Genomic DNA, 22,804 nt, shown 5'->3' with positions numbered 1-22,804 from the left:
GCTTGGATGGAAGGAACATAGACATCTTACTACTTTCTCTCTTTTCTGTACTCACGATTGTCGTAAGCTCCCTCACAGCAGAAAAAATATAATTGGAGGGACCTCGACGCGCGACTGATTTTGGGTACACTACATGTCACGTTAGAGATAGTGTTACAGGCACGCCCATGTCGACGTCCCCTTTCGATTCTCAAAGACAAGATGCAATACTCTGCGGTGACCACTGGATGTCGGACTATATGCACAGCATGTGAATCTTAGCACATACAATCCTCAGAAATGCTTTTATGGTAAGTAATGCATGTCTTCATTATTACTTAGGACAATTTTGGGAGTCTTTGGTACCCATTAGTAATTTTAATCAGTGACATTGGACCAATCTTCTGGCATTCGTATCTGAATCTGCTGTACAGAATATAATTAAATGGTGAGGTAGAGGGAACAGAGCATGCTTTCCAAAGGCTGTGCTGTGCTTTTGCCAACACTGCTGTTTGTTGCAGGAGGGACTGCGTTAAGATCTAAATATGTGATATTTTTTCCCTTTGCAGACCATTCTTACCAGGAGCCGAGGCTGACTGCCTGGTACGGGGAGCTTCCCTACACTTACTCCAACAATACGATGCAGCCCAATCCTCACGTGGGTATTTTCTTGCTGTCATTTTCCTAGAGGTACTCTTTTACATGATATTGTTGTGGAGGATGATAGAAGATGCCACTGCTGAGATGCTTGGGTAAATGGTTTGCTGTGGACCAAGAAATTGTACCTTAATCCTGGCTTTTCTGCTTGTTTAGATTTTTCAATCCTAGGCAAATTATCTTTCTCCAGCATGGGGTCTGGCATGGATTCACATGCTCATGAATATTCCCTGTCGTCAGGCCGGGAATCCTCGGTATAGAAAAAATCAGTATCGGTTTCGTTTCTGATCTGTCTTTCTCAGTAGTAACCAATCACTGGTCTCTGGGTCATACTGCCCCCAGCCAATGTTGCCCTCTCCCTAAGCCCCGCCCCTGGCAGCCATCCTCAGATTTTTACCGCACGTTCAAGTGTTGGGAGTCCTTGTGCTGTAGCTCTCGAGCTTTTGCTGCGTTTTTGGCTTTTTTCAGGAGATTTTTTTTTCTCGGTTAAATAGAGCCTCAAGCTCCACCGTATCTACATCCGATCAACGGGGATCAGTTTCGGAGTTTCTACGCCCCTCAAGGGTGAAGATTTCATCGAGTTACGCTTTTGGAGGATTCCAGAAGTTCCGAGGCCTACCCCGGTCATGGCCCAGGAGAAAGGGAGCTCGACGCCCAGGAAGCTGTTCAGGACCTGCCCTGGATGCCAGCTTCAGAACGTTTTCAAGGAGGACGAGCATTCGTTATGCCTCTACTGTCTCAATGAGGACAAGACGCACAAGGAAAAGGACTGCGCGTTTTGTGGGAACATGTCGGAGCGGACCATGAAGGATCGCCTCCTCCGTCTCGCCAACTGGCTGGAAGGGAAGAGCCCGTCAGGCGAGAAGAAGAAAAAGAAGTCTGAGCGGTCTTCTAAGTCCTGTGAGGGCGCCCCGGCGACGGGGGCCCAACAAAAGGCTAAGCAGCGCGAGTGCGCGGGCACCGGGAGCGCCGAACGGTCTGGCTCCTTGGCTGCCAGGCAGGGCGCATCCTCCCTGGTGCCATCAACCACCAGCCAACGCTCTGGCTCGGTTAAGAGGAAGTCCGAGAACCCGGCGAAGCTTCTGAAGAGGCCCCGGTCGATCTCGAAGATTCCGGCAGAGGGGGCGCGAGGCTCGGACCTTCCCCCCAAGGTATAGGCCCCAGGCGTACAGAAGGTGACGTTGGCCTTAATTCACCCTGCTAAGACCTCGATTGAGGATGTCGTCGCGGCCCTGGCTCAGCCTGTGGAGGCTACACCAGTGGAGGCACCCTCAGGTACCAGAGTCTCCCTACCACCGTGGAGGGAGTCGTCTTTCAGGCCCATCGAGAAGACCCCCACGAAGTCCTCGTTGGAAAGGGTGGGGAAGGGGCTGGTGGCCATCGTGGATACGGACACGACCACTGAAGAGGAGCTCATCCAAGTCGTGGAAGAGGCACAGCCCAGCGGGAGGGATCCCGACGAGGGCGACGACGAGAGCGACGGTGTCGCAGACGAGGCTCCTCAAGAGCCCTGGCTCCCGTCGTTTCCGGCACCGCAGGACACCTCGGCGGCCATCTTGTCAGCCATCCAGTCCTTATGCTCGGAGATAAGGACTAGGTTGCCCCTTCCCCCGACGGAGGTACCTGAACCAGACCCGACGGGGGAACCGGAGCCAGGACCTTCGGAGAGCCCACCACTTAAGAGGAGGAGGACGCATCCTGGGCCTCCTCTCCCGCCTCTGCGGCCTTCTCTGCCTTCCCCCCGGTCCACTACCCACGGGGATGATACAGGCATGGACACGACTACGACGGGTACGGATGACGACGGAGGCGATGACGGGACGTGTCCCCCGTCGCCCCCTGCTCGGGCGTCCCCGCCGGACGAGATTGGATCCTTCTATGCTATGATTTCCAGGGCTTCCGAGCTCTTCCAGCTCTGCCCCGAAGAAAAGAAGAAGGAAGGGTTCCTTTACCAACGGCGCGAGGCTAAAAGGAAGACAGTCCTCGCCCTACCGCTTCTTGATGACATCTGGGATGAGGAGCTCACACTCCTCAAGGACCCTGCCACGGCTCCTGCGAAGATGGACCGGTACGAGAAGAAGTAGCGGGTCCCCGACACTGCCCCCTTGTGCCTTTAGGGTGCAACCTACCCCGGATTCGGTCGTTTCGGCGGCGGCCAAGAAGAAAGCGGGGGGGCATCGGCCTCAACTTCAACCACCCCGCTGGACGGCGAGGGTAGGAAGCTGGATGCGATGGGACGACGGGTCATCTCATCTGCAGCGACGACCATCAAGGCGGCCAACGCCCTGGCCATCGTAGCCCGCTACGACAGGGAGTTGTGGTTCAAGATCGCCCCTCTGTTGGACTTCCTTCCGGACACCAAGAGGGCTGAGGCCCTGGAAATCTTACAGGAAGGTGAGATTGCCTCGGACCACGCCATTACGGTGGCTACGGACATCGCCGACACCGGTTTCCATCAGTTGGGCAACAGCGTTTGCCTGAGACGACGAGGATGGCTCAAGGCGACGGATTTCCGCCAGGACGTACAGACCAAGGTTTTGGACATGCCCTTCGATGGGAACAACCTTTTTGGCAAGGCGGTTGATGAGTCCCTTCAGGCGATCAAGACGGACACGGAGACGGCCCGTGCACTGGGTGTGCTCCAACAGCACGGCCGTCCTTTCAGAGCTCCGGAGGCAGACAGGGTGCCTCCAAGGGAGCCGGCAGCAGCTCCTCTACGTACCGTCAAGCGGCAAGATCTTCGTCGCAGGAGGCCTACAGGGGACGCGGCAAGTCAGGTGGATCCCGCCGTCGTCGCCAAGGTGGCCAAGGAGGCAAAGCGGCCTCCAAGCAAGATTGAACCAACCGTCGGTGGGAGGCCGGCTGACGAAGTTCATCGGCGTGTGGGAGTCCATCTCCACCGACCGTTGGGTGCTGGACGCCCTGGCCCTGGGGCACGTCCTTGAGTTCCAGAAGAAGTGCCCCCGCGTTCCTCCCGTGGCCAGGAAGGAACATCACGTCTCTCAACTGCTGTTGGAAGTAAGGGCGATGCTCAGGAAAGGTGCCATCGAGCTCGTTCCAAAGAGGCTTCGGGGCTCCGGAGTTTACTCAAGATACTTCTTCGTAAAGAAGAAGACAGGAGGATGGCGTCCCATCCTGGACCTGCGACGACTGAACAAATACATCAAGGCACAGAAGTTCCGGATGATCACCCTCCAGCACGTGCTAGGACAGCTGGAGGAGGGCGATTTCCTGTCGTCGTTGGACTTGGAGGATGCATACTTCCACATCCCTATTCTAAAGAGACACCAAAAGTTCCTCAGGTCCGTGGTCAAAGGGCGACACTACCAGTTCAAGGCCCTCCCGTTCGGATTAAAATCGGCGCCCAGGGAGTTCACCAAGTGCCTAGCACCGGTGGCGGCGCGGCTGCACCTGCAGGGGATCCACGTCTACCCCTACCTGGACGACTGGCTCATACGGGCAAGGACAAGGGAGCTCGCCGTGGAACACACTGCGAAGACCGTCCAGCTGGTCACGGACCTGGGGTTCTCCATCAACTTTCCAAAATCCCACCTGGTCCTGTCGCAAGTAGCCCTGTTTCTGGGAGCACAGCTCGACACAGTGGCGCGGCGGGCCTCCCCGTCGGAGGAAAGGATAAGGACCATCCTGGGAAAGGTGCAACGTCTGCTGGCCACGGACGTGGCCAGAGTGAGGTCTATCAAGTCCCTCCTCGGAATGATGTCCTCCTGCATTTATCTGGTGTGCCACTGCAGACCTCGGATGCGGCCCTTGCAAGAATTCCTTGACGCCCACTGGATCCAGCCGACAGGCAGCTTCGAGGACAGGATCCCGCTCGACGAAGCGTTCCGTCGGGCGATACGATGGTGGGGTATCCGCTCTCATCTGACGGCGGGAACAGGTTTCCTAGTCCCGGCCCACCAGGTGACGGTGACGACAGATGCCTCCCTGGAAGGTTGGGGAGCGCACACCGGGGGTCTCCACACGAGAGGCCTTTGGCTCCCGGAGGAGAAGACACTCCACATCAACATCTTGGAGCTCCGTGCAGTGTTCTGGGCCCTCAGGTCCTTCCTTCCGTCCCTCAAGGGCAAGGTGGTGAGGATCTTCACCGACAACACCACCACAATGTTTTACATTCGGAGGCAGGGCGGAACCAGATCCCCTGCCCTATCCAAGGAAGCCCAGGATCTGTGGCATTGGGCCGTCGCCCAAGCAATGTTTCTGGTACCCTTTCATCTGGCAGGGATAAAAAACACCATCGCCGACTCACTCAGCAGAGAGCTGCGCTTGTGCCACGAGTGGGTGCTGCGCCAGGATCAAGTGGACCGACTCTTCCGACGATGGGTATCCAGGTGGCTTACAAGTTGATTGGTCCTACCAACTCAAAGGAAGAAGTCGTCCTTGAAGGGGTTTCTCTGTCGAGATGAACCAGGCGATTCGGACCTGCAGCAGGGCTCCACCGGGCAAACCAATGGTCCAGTAGTTGCAGCAGCCGTCTTCTTCCAGCTCGTCTTTGGTTCTTTCGTTCCAGTGGTCGACTCTGCCTTCCAAGCCAAGAGACTTGCCTTTTAAACAGTTTTCTACCTTTCATTCCAGCCTAGCTGCCACTCACCCAGCAGGGTGGCTGTCCTTACTGGACAGTCAGCCAGCCAATCACACCAGATTGCATTTGGGTCTCCTAGGAAACTAAGCACAGGGAGTTTCGGGCACCTCGCTCACTTCTTGCGCACCCAAGACACTCAGACGCCAGAGGCGGTCTTCAGTCCTGAAGCCCGCCAAAGGCATAGAAACAAAGGGACCAAACCTAGTTTGGCGCACAGAGACAAACACTAGAAGGACCTTTCCAAAAAGTAATGGCGTAAAAAGAAGACCGGAACCTGTTTAAACAAAGGGGTTTATAGCGCCATCTTGAAGAACATGGCTCCCGTGATTTTTAGCTACCGGTGTACGCGGTCAGGAAAAATCATGGTAGTTCGTTGTAAAACCACTGCCACCAGCCATTTCGATAGGAAAGGGTAGCAATCGACTGCTAAATGAGTTTTTAGACCCAGGGGATACTAGGTAACCCCTCCAGCACTCTATGGTAAGATAGTGTGTGCTGGGTCTAGGAATTTAAAAAGACTAGTAAAGTCAATTTAACTTTACATGCTCTGGGAAACAGTAGTTTATCCGAGAGAAGGTATTTAAACCTTGGGAGAGCCTAAAAAGCTTCCCTGTGTTACTGCACTGAGGGTGCTGTGTAACACACATGAAAAGATTATGCCTATGGAGTTATCTTAAAACACCTCAATCAAAGAACACAAGAGTAAAACACACATCAAAATACATGAGAGAGTGGGAAAAAAGGCTCACACTCTCTCCAGGTAAAAAAAAAACAGTCCTCAAAATACAGCAAAGTTGCTGGGGGTCTCTAAGGTGAAGGGAATTAGCACTTTTATGAGAATTCTTCGTAACACTAAGGTGGGGCATTTCAGGATATCAAAGAGATATTCTCCCAGTTGCAATCCAGTATCCAATCCTTGGATGGGAACCTGGATTAATTGACCCTCAAGGTAGACCACATGCAGGTCCGGCAGGACAAACGCGGACAGAGGTTGGACGAAGCAGAGAGGAGAGTGTCGGAGGTGGAAGACGTGTCGACATCCTCGGCCAGGGAGATGTCGAAGGTGAAATGAGCACTGAAAGAACTCATTGATAAACAGGACGACCTGGAATCCAGATCGAGGAGGAACAACCTCAGGATTGTCGATATTCCAGAAACAGCATGCCAGAAGAACATGGAATCCCTTGTGGAAGGGATACTGCAGGAAGTGCTGGGCCCAGGAGGGGTTGTCTGCGGTATGCATAGTTGAAAGGGCGCAGAGAATTCCTCATGGCAGAAGACCAATCCCAGGTGCGCCGCCCCGTCCAATAATTGCTCATTTACTCAACTACCGGGACAGAGACGTGGTGCTCCGGAAGGCTAGAGGAAAAGGGGAAGTAATTTACAAGGGCAACAGAATTAGACTGTTTCCGGACTTCTCTGATAAAGTGCAGGCATCCAGGAAGATGTTCATTGGAGACAAGAGACAGCTGCTGGATCGGGGATACAATACGCAATGATGTTCCCGGCCAGACTGCGAGTCGAGCATGATGGTCAGGCGCTCTTCTTTAACACCCCAGAGGAGGCCACAAACTTTCTGACGATGCAGCGTGGACCTACCCGACGGCCGTGGAACAATGACTGATGCAGCTCTTCGACAGTATATCCTTTAATGTAACACAGCACTGTTAGGTAAAATTTCCACAGAGCTGGTAAATCTTCCTTTCCTGGTTCAACTCCAGAACGTTTTGCTTTTCTGGGGGGATATTTTTCATTAATACCTCAGTAAGTGGGAACCTTTTTCCACACTCACCTAATCTTTAACTCTTTTTATGGGTGTCATTTTTAAGACTCTCCAGAGTGTCTTTTTAAAGTTATCATGTTTAACAACTTATTGGCAATAAGTGCCTGTTGTTGCTGGGTTGCCCTAGGGGCTCCCCATTTAACTTTCTTGTACTAACCTTGAGTGAACTACAGTTCCCAAGGGTAGAAAGGATGTTTGGATCCCTTTTACATTTTGTTAGGTGAAACCAGCACACTCCACTGGGGAGATACAATGTATCCTCCTTGACATTAAAACTGTAACAATTCTGTTACAGTGACAAGCTTACCTTTAATGGCTGGTGGCAGTGATACCTTTTACCAATTTGGTGCACCTTTACCGCGGGCTGTGATCACAGCTGCAGTAAAGGCACCTATAGGTGCTCATTTTACCAAAATGGCCCCTGTCTTCTTTTTCTGCCATTTTAGTGTTTCTTGTCATTTCTTGTTCCTTCCCCTGACATCCACGGTGGTAAATTCTTTTGTGTGGGTTTTTTCTTTGGCGGTAGTCCCCTGGAAACCCCGCCCAGGCTCCAGTAAGTCTGTAAGCTCAGGAAGTGGGGGAGGAGTCCAAAACTTCCCCTTCCTTTGTCTTACGCCTTGCTTCAACTGGGACAAATCCCAGTGGGGGGCTGGCTGTCCTGATTGGACAACCAAACGCCCCTTTCTTGCAAAATGCGGGGAGAAAATGCAGAGGTTGTGCTGTAGTTCCTGATAAATACTGGAAACCTGGAAGCTGAAGTCATGTCGACCACTGGAACTTAAACCGAAGAGGATGACGAAGGAAAAGTAGCGGAGACGATTTCCAGCGACCGGAGAGCCTGCTGTGTAACATGAGCCTGCTGCAGCCCTTCCTTCCAATCCACCTGGGGACTCTGAAAACGACGACCCGAACCCAGAGCGTGGTGAGACCCACTAGACTCAAGAAGACCTGGATTTTGAGCCACCCCTCGGGTTGCTGCGACCTTGTGTTCTTGCAATACCCCAATACCCTGGGACCTCCAGCCACTGTGAGGTGCACGGTCTTCCGAAATTCCGAATCTTACTAAAACTTCGTGGGCATCTTGGTGCATCTCCAGAGATACGAATTGAGACTGAAAAGTCCCCTCACAACAGTGCTGGACCTTTAAAACGACGAGAATTCAATCGCGTTTTTCTGTCTTCTGTGCTCCTTAAAAAGGTGCCAAATCCACAGAACCACATTCAGCCGTGAGAGAAATCTTGCCTAGAGCCTTCTTCATCGATCCCTGCTGCAAAGTCCCTTTTGAGGTCTTGTGTTCAGTCTCCAGGACAAGGAATCCACTGACCGGGTATTTGGCTGCAGTCCCAGAAGTTCGCCTGCTGCAATCTCTTCTTCATTGCTGAGGTACTGTGTTGGCTTGGGTATATACTTACCTTAAGCCTGTTGGGATTTCTGTGTAGACCTGGGGTGTTTTCTGTGATTGGGAGCTCCCTCATCCAGTGCACCCTGTCCCACTGCTAGAATCCTGCTGGGGTGTCTTCTGTGAAGCGCCTGGATCCTCTTCTAACTCTAAAGTAAAGTACTCACCTGTTTGCCAGTTTACCTAAGGAAACTCTGACTTTTACTACTAAAGAACTTCTTCTAACACTGCCTGTTGGTCACTAGTCCTAGTGACCCCCCTTCTGCCACTGACAACACTCATGCTCCAAGAATAAGGGAAACACTTTGAAGGGATTGGGACTTCTGCCTAGAAAAGAAATTAGGGGCCTCATTACGACCTAGGCGGTAAGGGGTTAACGGCACCGTAAAAGGTGGCAGCGCCGTTAACCCCTTACCGCCTAATTACGAGGTCCCTTTGCGGGTCGCTACCTTAACGGCTGGTTTTACCAGCTGTTAAGGATTGGACCTGCAAAGGGACCTTGGAGGTAATTACAGTACCGCAATTTGCGGTACCGTAACTACCGCCTTCCCCATTTCCATTGAGCCCTATGGGGGCAAAAATGGGAATGGGGAAGGGCCAATGGTGAATGGGGAATTACCGCCCCGCCAACCTTGGAATGGGGTGGTAATTCCGCCATTCACCATGGCGGAATCGGTAAAATACCGGCGGCAACCGTGACGCTACTAGCGCCATGGTTACCGCACGGGTCGTAATGAGGCCCAAAGTGTTTTACTTACTTGTAAAGAGTTGGTTGGTAACTGTAATTCTAAGAGTGCACAGTTACAAAAGTTCTTACTGATCCTGAATGTGTGATGCCCTATTAAAAGTATGGTTAACCTCTTTTCTTCCTTAGCCACTGTTTTACCAGTCTAATAAAAAGTAGATGTGAAGGTATTTTACCCTCCTGTGATTAGGTTGTGCCTCTTTACAAAAGTAATGTGTTGGTTTCATCAGATTATTCCTGTAGGGTAATTGTATGAGTGTCCTCCAACTGTTGATATCACCAGGTTAGTCCTGTTAGGATAACTGTATGAGTGTCCCCCAACTGGGTCTTGCTTCCCCTGACTTGCTGCTAGCCTGTCCTTAATATGTCTACATTAGGTTGTTACCTACCTAGAATAACCAGTGAGTAAAGTGTGACATTGGGTTTTCCTTTCCCCTTCATTGTGAAGTTAAAGTGTGTGGGTTTTACTTACCTTGTGTTAGCTGTGTGCCATCCAAAACAAGTTACCAGAGTTATTGCTTACCTCAATTTGGGGGTTCCCTGATTTCAAAAGCATCTGTAATTGTATAGTACATTCTTAGGTTTTACTCACCTGGTATAACTGTACGTTATGACCAAGTGTAGTTATAGGTTTTTACTGCACCTTGGATACGCGTTTCACTATTCACCAAAAGTATATCGTCCAGTTGACTGTTTATGTGATTTGTTCCAAGAGTCACTGTACAACTGGAAGGGCCTATTGCCCCTGTATTACTGAATGTAATCTGAAAGTAACCATTGGTGTTTTACGCCCAAAGAATAGGCTTGACCTATACTAAATGTGTATAACAAGTTTTTGACTTCCCTAGAACTACTGTTAGGTGTTCCAAATAAGGTTTATACTTGGGTCTTTGGATTTCAAGTATAGTGTTGTGTTTTTATATTGTGATTTTATATAATGTGTTAGTACTTACTTACCCCTAGATTTATCTGGGCCTACCCGTATTTAAATAAATCCTTTATTTTTACATTACATAGTGTTTCAGTGTTTCTTTGGATCCTTTGTATTACATTTCACTTGTACTGTATCTACTGCCCTCTCTCCCTCCTAAGATAAGCCTGGCTTCTCTGCCTATGCTGCCATGTACTCAGGTGGTACAGTCTTATACTAAGAGTGGAGTCTTGTACTGCCTCAGTTGAATGGTTAGGTGGACTTCAGAAAAACTGTCCTAACAAGCACGAATGATGGTTGGGGCATAACTTTGATATGACTACGGGAATCCAACACAGTAGATTGGTGCGCAAGGAAGTTGGGCTCATAACCACCCCCCAGGCGGAAGCTTAAGTGCACATGGATGGGGAAAAAGGAAAGCTGAAAAGTTGGGGTAATCAGCGGGGGATGGGGGAAGAGGTTCAAGTTCCAAAGCTGGGGAGTCTCGAATAAGGGAGATCACAGGACTGGGGGTGCGGGGGGGCTTCGTCATGCATCACTGATGGATTGGGGTTGTCGGTGGAGGAGGGGGAACAGATACGATACACTCAAATTTATTTCCTTGTCACTTTTTCCGTTCAAGCAGTGCTTTCAGGAAGCCGTCAATTTAAGGAACACCCTAGACTTATATGACTGGGATGGCCACGCTCAACCTTTGCACCTGGAATGTCAGGGGGGTAAAGTGTCCCACTAAACACCGGAAGAGCCTACTCTATATGCAGCGTCACCAGATCGGGATAGCATTTCTGCAAGAGACTCACCTAACACCTAAGTCTGAGTCCAAATTTGGGAAACCGTGGGGATGCCACAGATACTTTTCCACTTATTCGTTGTATGTGATAGGGGTGTGCACCCTCATTCACAGTGCAACCGGCTTTCAAAAACGAGGGTGGTGAGAGATGGGGCGGGGAGAGGCCTCATAGTTCAGGGTACTATCCAGGGTAAACTCTACACATTAGTCAACTACTATGGTCTCAACCAAGATGCAATAGATATGCTAGAATGGGTGGATCGCCAGCTAGGGGAAATGCCACCTGCAGAAATAATCTGGGCCGGTGACTTCAATGCGGTAATGCAGCCTGAACTTGACCAAACGTGGAGGAGTCATGGGTCCGTGAATAAGAGGACCAAGTGGCTACGGGGCATGACCATCTCATGGGAGGTCGCAGATGTGTAGCGGGAGAGAAATCAGACAGCACGGCAAAACACCTGCCACTCAGCACCACATAACTCTGCGTCAAGGCTGGATTTTTGTTTTATATCTCACTCTCTTATAGGGCAGGTGCAGGAGGCGGAGATCCTGGCCCGCACACTGTTGGCCCACGCCCCAGTGATATTGACACTGGGACTACAGGGCCGGAAGAGCTGGAGACCCCCATGGTGGTTCAAGAGCGAAGGCCCCACGGGTACAGTTTTCCGAGAGAGCCTAACACTCGCGATAGCCACCTTCCTTGAAACGAATGTGGGATCGGTGAAATCCGCCAGGGAATTGTGGGAAAGCTTTAAATGCGTAATAAAACGGGAATGTATATCCAAAGAAGCAGCGATACTCCGGCAGATCAGGAGGGAACTGATGACCAAGGAGAGCAGCATACACACTCTACAGTTGGCAAATCCAACTCTGACAAACAGCGAACAGGTCAAAATCCTGAAGCAGTTACAGGAATACCAAACCCTTGCACTCAGGGAGGTCAAATACTTAGGGAACCTGAGCAATATTTATCAATAGGGGGAGGGGAATGCACCAGGCAGGACATTAGCTAAGGCAACCAGGAAGAGTCCTGGCCATAGCAGACAAACAGGGACAAGATTGGTTCGAAGACACAGAGATGATACGCCAATTCTTTAAATTCTATAGTCATTTATACTCCTCACAGTCCCAGGCCACTCAGGCGGACATAGAGGAATACTTATCAGGTGGCCCTATATTGGTGCACCAATGCTCAGAGGGAAAACCTAAATCGGCCCATATCGGTAGCCGAGGTGCCAGACGCTATAAAATCCCTACCAAATGGAAAGTCGCCGGGGCCTGACGGGCTCACGGCTGAATTCTATAAACACTATGCAGTTAAGTTGGGACCCCATTTGTTGGCAATGTACCAACACAGTGTGGAAACGGGACACCTGCTAGAAACGCTGAGGGAAGCAGTGGTGGTAGTGTTATTGAAACAGGATAAACCCAGCAATGATTGCTCCTCTTACCGCCCAATCTCACTGATTAACATAGATAATAAAATCTTTGCCAAGATCCTAGCATCTCGTTTGTCACTCATGATGCCAGTAATGGTAAAGGCACTATCAGGCAGGCTTCATCCCGGGTCGATCCACGTCGTATGGACTCCGGAGGATGTTCGGGCTGATCGTGGCGGTGACACCCAGAGATTCTGTTGTAGCCGCTCTGTTGGACGGCACAAAGGCGTTCGATTCGGTCGAATGGCCTTTCCTTTTCACCATATTGCGGCGAATGGGGATGGGCAAACAATATATTGCCATGATCAAATTGCTGCACACCCAGCCGGTGACACGGGTGAGGATGAATGCCCAACTGACGATAATCATGGCGCTGGAAAGAGGAATGCGACAGGGATGCCCCCTCTCACCGCTGCTCTTCGCCCTGACAATTGAGCCATTTGCCAAAAGGGTGAGAGAGTTACACTTGCAATGGGGTGTCAGATTATATACCCATAGGGTGATAATGTTGCTTTATGCGGATGACATGGTAATATTCGTCAAGGACCCCAAGGACAACCTAGACCCGATTATGAGGGATGTCCAAGATTTCGGGGAAATATTGGGCCTAAAGGTCAATGCCTCCAAATTTGTAATCTTCCCCTTAACAGAGGGGTAGTACAATACCAGGACGGATGGGGATTTCAATGGCATATGATGCAAACCCGATACCTGGGCATCAGCACAGCCAGGGACCGACACGTAGTATACCACAGCAACTACTTGCGAACCCTAGATCAAGCGTGTGATGCCATGTTGAGATGGAAAAATCTTCCCCTTAACCTGTATGGTAGGATCTCCATTCGCTGGCACTGCTCGAATTCGAGACCTTTCGAATTCGAGCATGCGGCGCAAGCAGGATTTCTCAGACATTGGCACGACGTGCAAGGGGAGAGGAGACATGTGGAAATAAAAAGGGCATTAGCAGCGCTGGATCTACGGAGATCGATCATCCTGATGGCATCAGACAGAACACAACATGCTAACAACTTGGTAGAGGTGTCCTGCAGGGCATGGTCACGAATGGAACACAAAAAGAGGGGGGAGGTCCTTTTTTCACCCCTGCTCCCGGCAATGCATGTACCTGGGATACCCGTCACAAGTGAGAAGGGGTTTGTGGCTATGGTTAAAAGACTAGAGTTGTCACACCTCAGAGACTTATTCCCCGAAGGGAAGTTTATAACGCTGGAGGGTCTGAGGGGGAGGGGGCACTGTTGTCCTTGGACGTATTTTTGTACTATAGATTGAAAGTGAGTCTGCAAAAGGTTTTCATCACATTCCCCGATCAACCACAGGTCTCCCATATGCTGGATAAAATACTCAGGGCACTACAGGTCGTAAGGGGACCTTGGAGCGCTATGCTATGTGTATCCAGTCCAGAGAAACGACTGGCACTACACCGAAGGGAAAATGGGAGAAAGCCCTGCGGTGGGAGATCCCAGAAGACATGTGAAGATTTTGCTGCAAAGTCACCAGAAGAGGGGCAATCAATGCACGATTCGAGCTCATCCATTATAAATACATACACCAGTACTATTATACACCCGTTAAGCTGAAGGAAGATTTCCCTGGTGCCTCAGGGAGATGCAATACGGAGCAGGCAGACTTTCCCCATGTGGCCTGGAGCTGCTCAAAAATACATTACTGGGAACAGGTGTTTGCTACAATCAGCAGAGTCGCAGGACAGATAATCGACCCGAAGCCGCTGATAGGCCTGTTAGGATACACAAAAGGGATCCCTAAAAACATCAGGAAATTGATTGGTTTCTTACCCATACTGGGCAATAGAAGGGTGGCAATGCAATGGGGGTGGGGCGGAATGGAGCCCCAAGATATCACAGCGGGCTGACCTAATGTACTGTATAGATATGGAAAATGGGTGGGGGGGGGCTCTAACCCGTGGTCGATGCAACGCTAGCAGCTTGTGGGACGCATACACACACTATTTGCTTCAAAAGCCTGACACGACAGACGCAACCTCGCCAATACCCGAAACCGGGCAGTGATCGGTGAGACAATGTGCGTGGCGACACGCGGGACTATACGATATGGTGATAGATGAGACTAACAACACATGTATGACTCTGTAAGCGAATCTGCTTTACTATATGGCACATTTACAACCAAGCTTGGCCTGTTTATAAAATGGTATTGGAACAAGGAAGTGTGTCAGGGGGAAGGAGGGGGGGAAAGTTGGAACAGAGTGCTGCATGTGTGCATTTTATAAAATGTTAATAAAAAGAAGTAAAAAAAAAAAAAGGGGGGCACCATGATGCTGACGACCTTACATGACCCCCTTGACACGATGCATGCGGGAGACAGCGATGACGACCATGCGGAAGACCCTTGTGGTGAAAACAAATAAGCTGGTACTGCAAGCCCCATCTTAGTTCTGGAGAGCTGCAACTGAAATGGAAGGCCTCTTGTTTCACTAGTCTAGGGTCTGCAGTGCCAAGTCTGAACTCAGGACGGTGACCGATGCAGTGAGGTATCACTGGCAGGACCTTGTCTGTCCACTGGTTGCCCCAAGGACACTTCCGATGGCTTCCAAGGGCAGGATCCTCAAGCAGGTGTCGAGACTAGTTGTTCCCACAGATTCTGGGTTAAAGCACCAATGAAGGCCTTCAGGAGATCAGACAAACGCGTCAGGCTTAGCTCCGACAGTTGATCAAAACAATGCTATTTGGCTGCAACAACAAGCTCTGGGTCTTCAGTGGAATGCTCCTCTTTGAAGGATTCCTGACTGCAATGATGATCTGAAGAAGGGCTGCTGGAGATGTCCTTTTTTCCTACATTCGAGCTGTGTCACCCTGGAGCCCACTAGTGGTCAGAATCTGCACCATTCAAACTGGCAAGGGATGTCCAATCATGAACAGCCTGCGGCCACCACATCTACCCAGCAACAGAAACACTTTGGCCAGGATGTGAACTGAGACCAGACCCAAGGACCCATATCGCAACTTTGCCCAGAAAAGCCAATGCTTTGCCCAGGAAATGGCTTACCATAATTAACCAATCATTTTTTAACACGCTTAGTACCGGAGACCAGTTTCTTAGCGTGGGACCAGGATTCAAACCTGTGTTGTCTTGCTTCCAAGACAAACGCGTTGTCCCTGAGCTATCCTCGCAGCCCCGCCATACCATACTTGGCATATCTGGTCCTGTGAGGACACAAAGAAGGCAAAAAGACAAGATGGCCAAAGGACAGAGTGAAATCTTGTGGCATGGCCATTTTAGAGTACATGATACCCTACAAGGCTTTCTGCTGTAAAATGCCAAAGTGCATGGGAGAAAGTTAAACACAGTAGAAAAATATCTGCTGCAACCAGCACGTTCTGGACACATCATGCAAGTCACCATTAAGTTACCAAAACAAAAGATAAAGGGATGCACAACCCTTAATGCACTTAACTTTTTCTTTCTTTTTTTTTTTTTAAATAAAAAAAGGAAACTAAACAAGGAATTTCATAATAGGGGACAGTCCACCTGCGCTGATAGCAATATGGACTGATCAGTACCCCAAAACAGATGAGCTAAGGAACATAAGTAAATCAAAAAGGCTTTACTTACCTTCAAATGTCCGGTCAGGTTCAAAACAGCAAAAAGTTGGGGGTTTCCATAGATGTCCACGTATGGAAAGGAGCAAAAAGAAAATCTTTCCTAACCATGATCTATCACATTCTAATCTGTACATAATTATCCAGTCTTGCTTTTTATTGTGCATTCTGGGACTTGACGTCCTGGTTTCATAATGGGAAACATTGGAGCCTGGATGGTGCCGTTGTAGCCTGAAGGACTAAAAAAGGGGCGTTACATTTTGTGCAGAGTTGTCGTGTCATGTTTATGTGAACATTGCAGCAATGGTGCTTATTTTATGTTCTAGGCTGTCACCTATGATCCATGATGTTCTTGAGGAGAAGTGGGTGCTGTAAGCAAAACAGTCCACCCAGAATGGCAAGGACTTCCACGCACAGTTCTTACCACACTAAAGCCCCAACTATCCATGACTCTTTAGCTCATGCTTCCGTCCCCTAAGAACAGCTCTTTCCTCCCCTCGCTCCGCCGATGGCTTTGCCTCCAACATCTGTATTGAAATTACCAAAATATGGAACACCTTGTTCTTCCTTCTATTTCTTTCACCCCTTCCCTCATTCTCCCTCCTTCCATCTTCCCCATACACTCCTCTACCTTGCTCCATCTGCCGACCCTTCACTTTGCCAACCCAACCTGTACTCCAATTGACCTCTCCTCAACACTCTGCCTTATTCAGCCTATCTCTCTCAGCCTGTTACAAAACATCTGCAGTCCTAGCTCTGCTAAAGAAGCCAACTGTTGATCTCATTCTACAGAACTGTCTCTTTTCTTCCCTACCACTTTAAAGGCCTCCGAGAGATGTCTTAGTCTTTAGTCGTGTAGTCCACAAACTCCAGATACACTCACTGGAAGACCCCCTCCAATCTGGGTTCCAGTCCAAATGCTCCACTGATACTGTACACATCCATGTCGCCAATTCTTTTACTACTACCCACCACTCTCATCTCTCCTCCATTCTAATTACTCTACACCTTTCAGTTGCTTTTGACACTGTGGCGCATCCCTCCCTCCTTCAAACTGTTTTCCTACTTGGCTTCAAGGACACCATACTCACCTGGGTGTCCTATCTCTGACCATTTCTTCTTCATCTCATGGGACTCGTCACCTCCTCCACAACACCCCTTCCTGTGTGTCCCACAAGGCTCTGTCCTGGGCCCACTTCTCTTCACCCTTTATACCTCAACTCTTACCTGTATTTTTGTGCTAAAAACTGCATAAGCCTGTTTCTTGGACTACCCCTAGTCCTCAACATTGCAACACAAACCATTTTCAACGTACCCAGGTTCTCACCCACTTTTACCTAGCATAACCACCCTCGAACTCTCTGCCCCTTGACTCTTCACAGCCTACCAGTCGCCACCTTCCTGTCCCTCCTTATGATTTCACTCTTTTTCCCCTACTTGCTCGAGAGGGTCATTGAAAAGGTTTTGTTTTCTTCTGTTTACAGTACAGTATGTCTTTCCATACGCTTATGCAAGCTAATGTATTCGTGGTACGGTAAAAATTGAATACATAAAAACAATAAATAAATTAGCAGCAACAAATGCTGAACACATTCACTGGCATCCTATGGTTAGTTTGCTACCCAGACCAAAAACTAATATTGGATTACAGAAAACACATGCCTACAAAAAACGATGGATGTTTTGCTTTAGTGGGATGCATGTCATATATCTTTTTTTTGGTCCGCCAAATTGGCCATCTCTCAAACACATCTTTACCCTATTTGGTGCTGAATTTGTCTTCGTAGGTGCTCTTTATCATTTCACAGGTACATGGCTCCTTGTAATGTAACAGGAAGGGTGTAAGTGCAAAGCATCTTTTGAATGGATTGTGTCCTCCCACGTATTCCTCATCTTTGACATGTAATGTGCAGCTTCAGCTGCTTTGAAAAAATGTCGGCAGAGGGCGCTGTGCGTCAATGTCCCTCGAAGGGCTCCATCGAGGGTGATGTCATTGAAGAGTATATATAGCAGGAGCATCGCTCGTTGGCCTCAGTTCCGTTTTTCCGCAAACCGCATTTGCTTTGTGTGGAATTCAGCACGCCTCTGCTGTACTGTTACTTCATTGAGAAATGATGTCTTCTTCTTTGACACCGTCGACGCCAAAGTCCGGTTTTAAGAAATGCAGAGATTGCGGGTCGAAGATGTCTTTAACTGACCTGCATCGTATCTGTCTCTGGTGCCTCAGGGAGGACCACAACACCACCGATTGTTGTGCCAATCCATGACAGGAAAAGCCTTGAGGGAACGGAAGGGTAAACTTAAGGTAGGAAAAATCTCCAAATCACATAAGCCCCGACCTGCTAGGCTTTTGACCGACGAGTCGAGAGGCGACTCTCCTCGGAGGAAGAAGGCCAAGCGTTCTAGGTCGAGGAGTGGTTCCCACCACTAGTCGTCATCTTCGAAGAAATCGAAGAGGAGGCACCGAAGGTCGCCTTCGTTGACTTCTTCATCTGACGGTTCCCTTGAAAGGATTGCATGCCTTACCCAAAAATCAACACCGGCTGAATGGGAGGAAATGTTGAAAATGTTCGACAAGCAAAGCCATGCTCCAACCGAGCTTTCGAAAGAAGCCCGAAAGGAGAGGTCTTGACCAAAAACCTTGCACCCTCGAGCCTGGGTAAAAGGACTGATCCGCATCGAGAGGCCTCGATCTGAAAAATCTAAGGATCACTCGAGACAAGGGGAAGTTGAGATGAGGTTGTCAACTCCATCGACAACTTTGACGCTGGTGGTGACTTCGACGCCCACCAGGCCCTCGACACCTACTAAACCCCTGACGTCGACATCGGCGCCAAAGTCTTCGACACCAGCTGCGCAACATTTGCCAGCAAAGCAGTCCGAGCCAAGCGCCCTTCAAATAAGGCGCTGACAAAGAAAATGTCGACGACTTCGACTTCGACTTCGAAGCCTCTGGGTACATTACCTGAAAAAAATAAATGCTCCACTCCCGAAAAAATTGTTCTTTAAGTCTCTTACTTCTATATTTGAAGAGAAAGAGCAATCTGACAATGATGGAGCCCCATTTGGAGTATGGTACACTTAATGTACCATAGAGCTTTATCTCTGAGGAAAGTAGAATGCAAGACCTATATGAGAACTTGCAAACAGCAAGTGGGGTTGATGCCTCCCCTGAACTTGAATTCGGAAAGCCCAAACCAGGGGAACATGCACACTCTTCTTATAGACAGCTTATGTCAAAAGTTCTCGAATATTTGGGTTGGAGCAGGCCACCTTCGCCCTATGACCAAGACGATCTCACAGACATTCTGCACATGGGACCACAAACTGATCCCATTTTGCCTTTTCATGTGGCACCGCAAAAAAGGGTGGCTAGGAACTGGGAGACTCCGGAATCTAATCCGGTAGTCGACAAGAACTTGAACAAAAAATACCACCCCTTCAGTAGTGACTCTGAGTACCTGTCGAAAACCCCCCACTGTAGAGAGTCTGGTGCTGCAGGCAGCTGTGGCTACTTCGAAACAGGCAGCGTACCCTAACATCCCTCCTGATAGGGACGACAAATGTGTAGATGAATGGGCGAGCAAGGTATTTTCCGCAGGGAGCATGGCACTGTATCTCCATGGCGGCAGAGCATATTTCCAAAGGGCATGAAAGGGACGGCTTCTTAGCTATTGTTAGGGACGGCAAAGAAGCCAGTGTGAGTCCCTTCAATCTGGATTGGATTCTGCAGATAGTATTAGCAGATCCATGGCTGCCAGCACCGTGATGCGCAGATTTGCATGGTTGCGGAAGTCTGGTTTTGCACCGGATGTGCAAGCTAGGCTTCTCAACATGCCTTATGACGGGTCTCATCTTTTTGGCAACAAGGCTGACGAGAGCCTTGAGAAGTTGCAGACCTCAAAGGTGGCTGCCAAATCTCTAGGTGCCGCTATTAGTCAACCTCAGCCTTTTCGTCCTAGTTGGCAACCTTGGAGGGGTAGATCTTTTCGCTACTACTCCTCAGTTGGAAGGGTGAGAGGAATGGCCAGTCAAGCAGCCAGAGATGTTTCCTCGTGGTGGACGAGGTAGAGGTGCGAAGCCAGCTCAAGCAGCAGCCTCCTTACCATCGGCCTCTGCAGCAGCCACCACAAAACAACTGAGGTCTTGAGTCACAGTTCACCAGTGGGGGGTCGACTGTCTCAGCATCTAATGGCAAGACATTACTTCGGTTGCTTGGGCTCTGGAAACCGTAGCCCACGTTTAATGTCTTCCTTTTATAAGAAGACCTCAGAACAATCCACTGGGGAACCACTCTTTGAGGATTCTGAATCCGCTCCTTGTGCAAGAAATTTTAACCCTGCTAGAGAAAGGTGCTATAGCACCAGTACCTGTAGCGGAGAGGAACAAGGTTTTGGTACTCCCCCATATTTTGTGATCTCCAAAAAGGACAGAGGACTGAGACCCATCTTGGACTTGAGATACTTGAACAAGTTCCTCAGGAAGGACAAGTTCAAGATGGTCACACTTTCTCAGATCCTTCAGGCCCTCCAACTCCTGGATTGGTTGGTGTCATTGGACCTTCAGGATGCTTATTTTCATGTGCCAATCCCTCTCAAGCACAGAAAATACCTGAGATTTGCAGTTGGCGGTTCTCATTATCAATTTTGAGTTCAGTAAGTCTCAGGAGAGGGGGATTCACGTCTACCCCCATCTGGACAATTGGCTGCGAACAAGCCCTAGATCATGTGTCACCTGCCACTCTCTTCACAGACATGGCTTCTGCCACAATTACAAGAAGTCCCATATGACACCTTCCCAAAAGCCCCAGTACATCAGAGCTGTGCTAGATGCTTCCATGGGAAAGAGCTGTCTGCCCGAGGTGAGGGTTCAAGACATTCTTCAGATGGTGACCACATTTCAGAGTGCCCAGAGTCTTATGGCCTTCGATTTAATTTTTTGAGGTGGCTCGGCCTCATGGCATCTTACATTTTTCTGGTGCCAGAAGCCTGCCCGAGAATGAGATCCCTTCAATGGGCTCTCAGAATACAATGGTCCCAGTTAACAGGAAAGATGTCGGACCGACTTCAGATTCCAACCAGAGTCTCACAGGATATTCTGTAGTGGGCCTGCAAGGAAATTATTCTGAAGGGTGAACCTTTTTGGCAACCATGGCCGGAAATTACAGTAGTAACGGACGCCTCACTCACGGGGTGGGGAGCCCACACCAATGATCTGATTATCAGCGGTCGTTTGTCTCCATCAGAGTCCAAACTACACATCAATCTTTTGGAGCTGAGACCAGTCAGACTAGTGCTGCAGGCTTTTTTGCCCTCTGTACGCGAAAAGAATGTCCTGATAATGACGGACAACACAGTGCCCATGTACTACCTCAACAAGAGAGGTGGTGTAGGGTCACTACCACTGCTGAGAAGCAATGCAGCTTTTGTACTGGGCAATTTAAGAAGGAATCTCCCTATCTGCAGTTCACTTAGCCAGAGAGGAGAACACGGCAGAGGACACTCTGAGCAGGCAGAGCATAGTCTCCCATGAGTGGGAACTAGCTCAGGAAGTCCTTCAAGAGATCGTCACCCCTTGGGAAACCCCTCAGGTAGATCTATTTGCGACCGAGATCAATCGGAAGTGCAAAAGATATTGCTCAAGGGAGTTTCCTCCAAGAGGAGCTCTAGGAGACGTGTTCATAGTGGACTGGAAATTGCCACTCCTGTACGCGTTCCCTCCGGTCCCCGTCATTCCTCATGTAATCAGGAGGTTGAGAAGGTTCAGCAAATACATTATCCTAATTTCCCGATTTGGGCCAGGAGGACATGGTACCCAGACCTTCTGGACATGTCATTCTGTTTTCAGATTTGTCTTCCACAAAGAGAGGACCTTCTCTCGTGAGAGGAGGGTCGGATTCTCCATCCAAAGGTCATGACTCTCAACCTTCACGCTTGGTTTCTGAAAGGCTGAGGGACCTCCCAGATGACATAATGGAGGTGTTGCTTTCGGCCAGAAGACCAGCAACAAAGTCTCTGTACCATTGCCGCTGTACCCGTTTTGCAACTGGTGCAAAGAAAAGAATGTTGATCCTTTTCTGTGTAAAACTCTGGATATTTTATCCTTTTTGCTATCCTTGGCCAATAAGGGCCTTCAGATTGGTACCTGAAGGCTATCTGGCAACGCTGTCAATCTTTAAGCGCTCGTCAGAGGAATGTTCCGATGTCATAATTCCATTGGTGACTCAATTCCTAAAAGGGCTCACTAATATGTTCCTCCATCTCCTTTCTAGGTTCTGGTTTGGGACCTCAATCTGGTTTTTAAATTCCTGATGAGTGCTCCATTTGAACCTCTGCACAAAAGTCCGTTAAGGTTATTAACCTTCAAGACAATTCTATGGGTAGCTCTGACATCAGCCCGCAGAGCGAGCGAGTTGCAGGCACTTTCATCCAAGCAACCTTTTACCATCTTCCATAAGGACAGGGTTGTTTTAAGGGTCAAACCCTCCTTTTTGCCAAAAATAATTTGGGACTTTCATTTGAGACGGAAAATGTTCTGCCTTCCTTCTATGCTCCACCTCATCCTGTTAAGGAAGAGGAAGAGGAACGACTCCATAGGTTGGACATAGGTTGGACACAAGGAGAGCGCTAAGCTTTTACATCTCCAGAATATCTAAGTTTCAAGTTGATGACCAACTCTTTATCGGATACACAGGACACAAGCTAGGTCAGGCTGTTTCCAAACAGACCTTGTCTAGATGGATAATTCTCACAATATCAGAATGCTACAGGCTGGCAGGTGAAGACCCTCCTGAAGGTTTGAGCGTGCATTCCACCAGGGACATGGCTACATCTACAGCCCTTCAAAGGGCTGTTCAAATTAGAAATATCTGTGACGCTGCAACAG

General features: G+C 49.3%; 1 protein-coding gene across 5 annotated transcripts in view; it reads left to right on the top strand.

Annotated features, from left to right (window-relative positions):
• The window catches only part of ALKBH3 (alkB homolog 3, alpha-ketoglutarate dependent dioxygenase), a 653,468-nt gene that overhangs the window by 500,135 nt on the left and 130,529 nt on the right, over nucleotides 1–22,804 (top strand). For all 5 annotated transcript variants that reach the window (XR_011279653.1, XM_069623324.1, XM_069623325.1 and 2 more), the window contains one exon: nucleotides 549–637. Coding sequence is in view for 4 of the 5 variants with exons in the window: in XM_069623324.1 (XP_069479425.1) it covers nucleotides 549–637 (89 nt within the window). In the remaining variant the exon portion in view is untranslated. The remainder of the gene's footprint in view (nucleotides 1–548; nucleotides 638–22,804) is intronic.

Source organism: Ambystoma mexicanum, chromosome 11 (assembly GCF_040938575.1).
Source record: "Ambystoma mexicanum isolate Mex_15411 chromosome 11, UKY_AmexF1_1, whole genome shotgun sequence".
In the NCBI taxonomy this organism is placed as follows: Eukaryota; Metazoa; Chordata; class Amphibia; order Caudata; family Ambystomatidae; genus Ambystoma; species Ambystoma mexicanum.
Note: the sequence above shows the minus strand (reverse complement) of the source record. Positions and strands in the feature narration are given on the sequence as shown.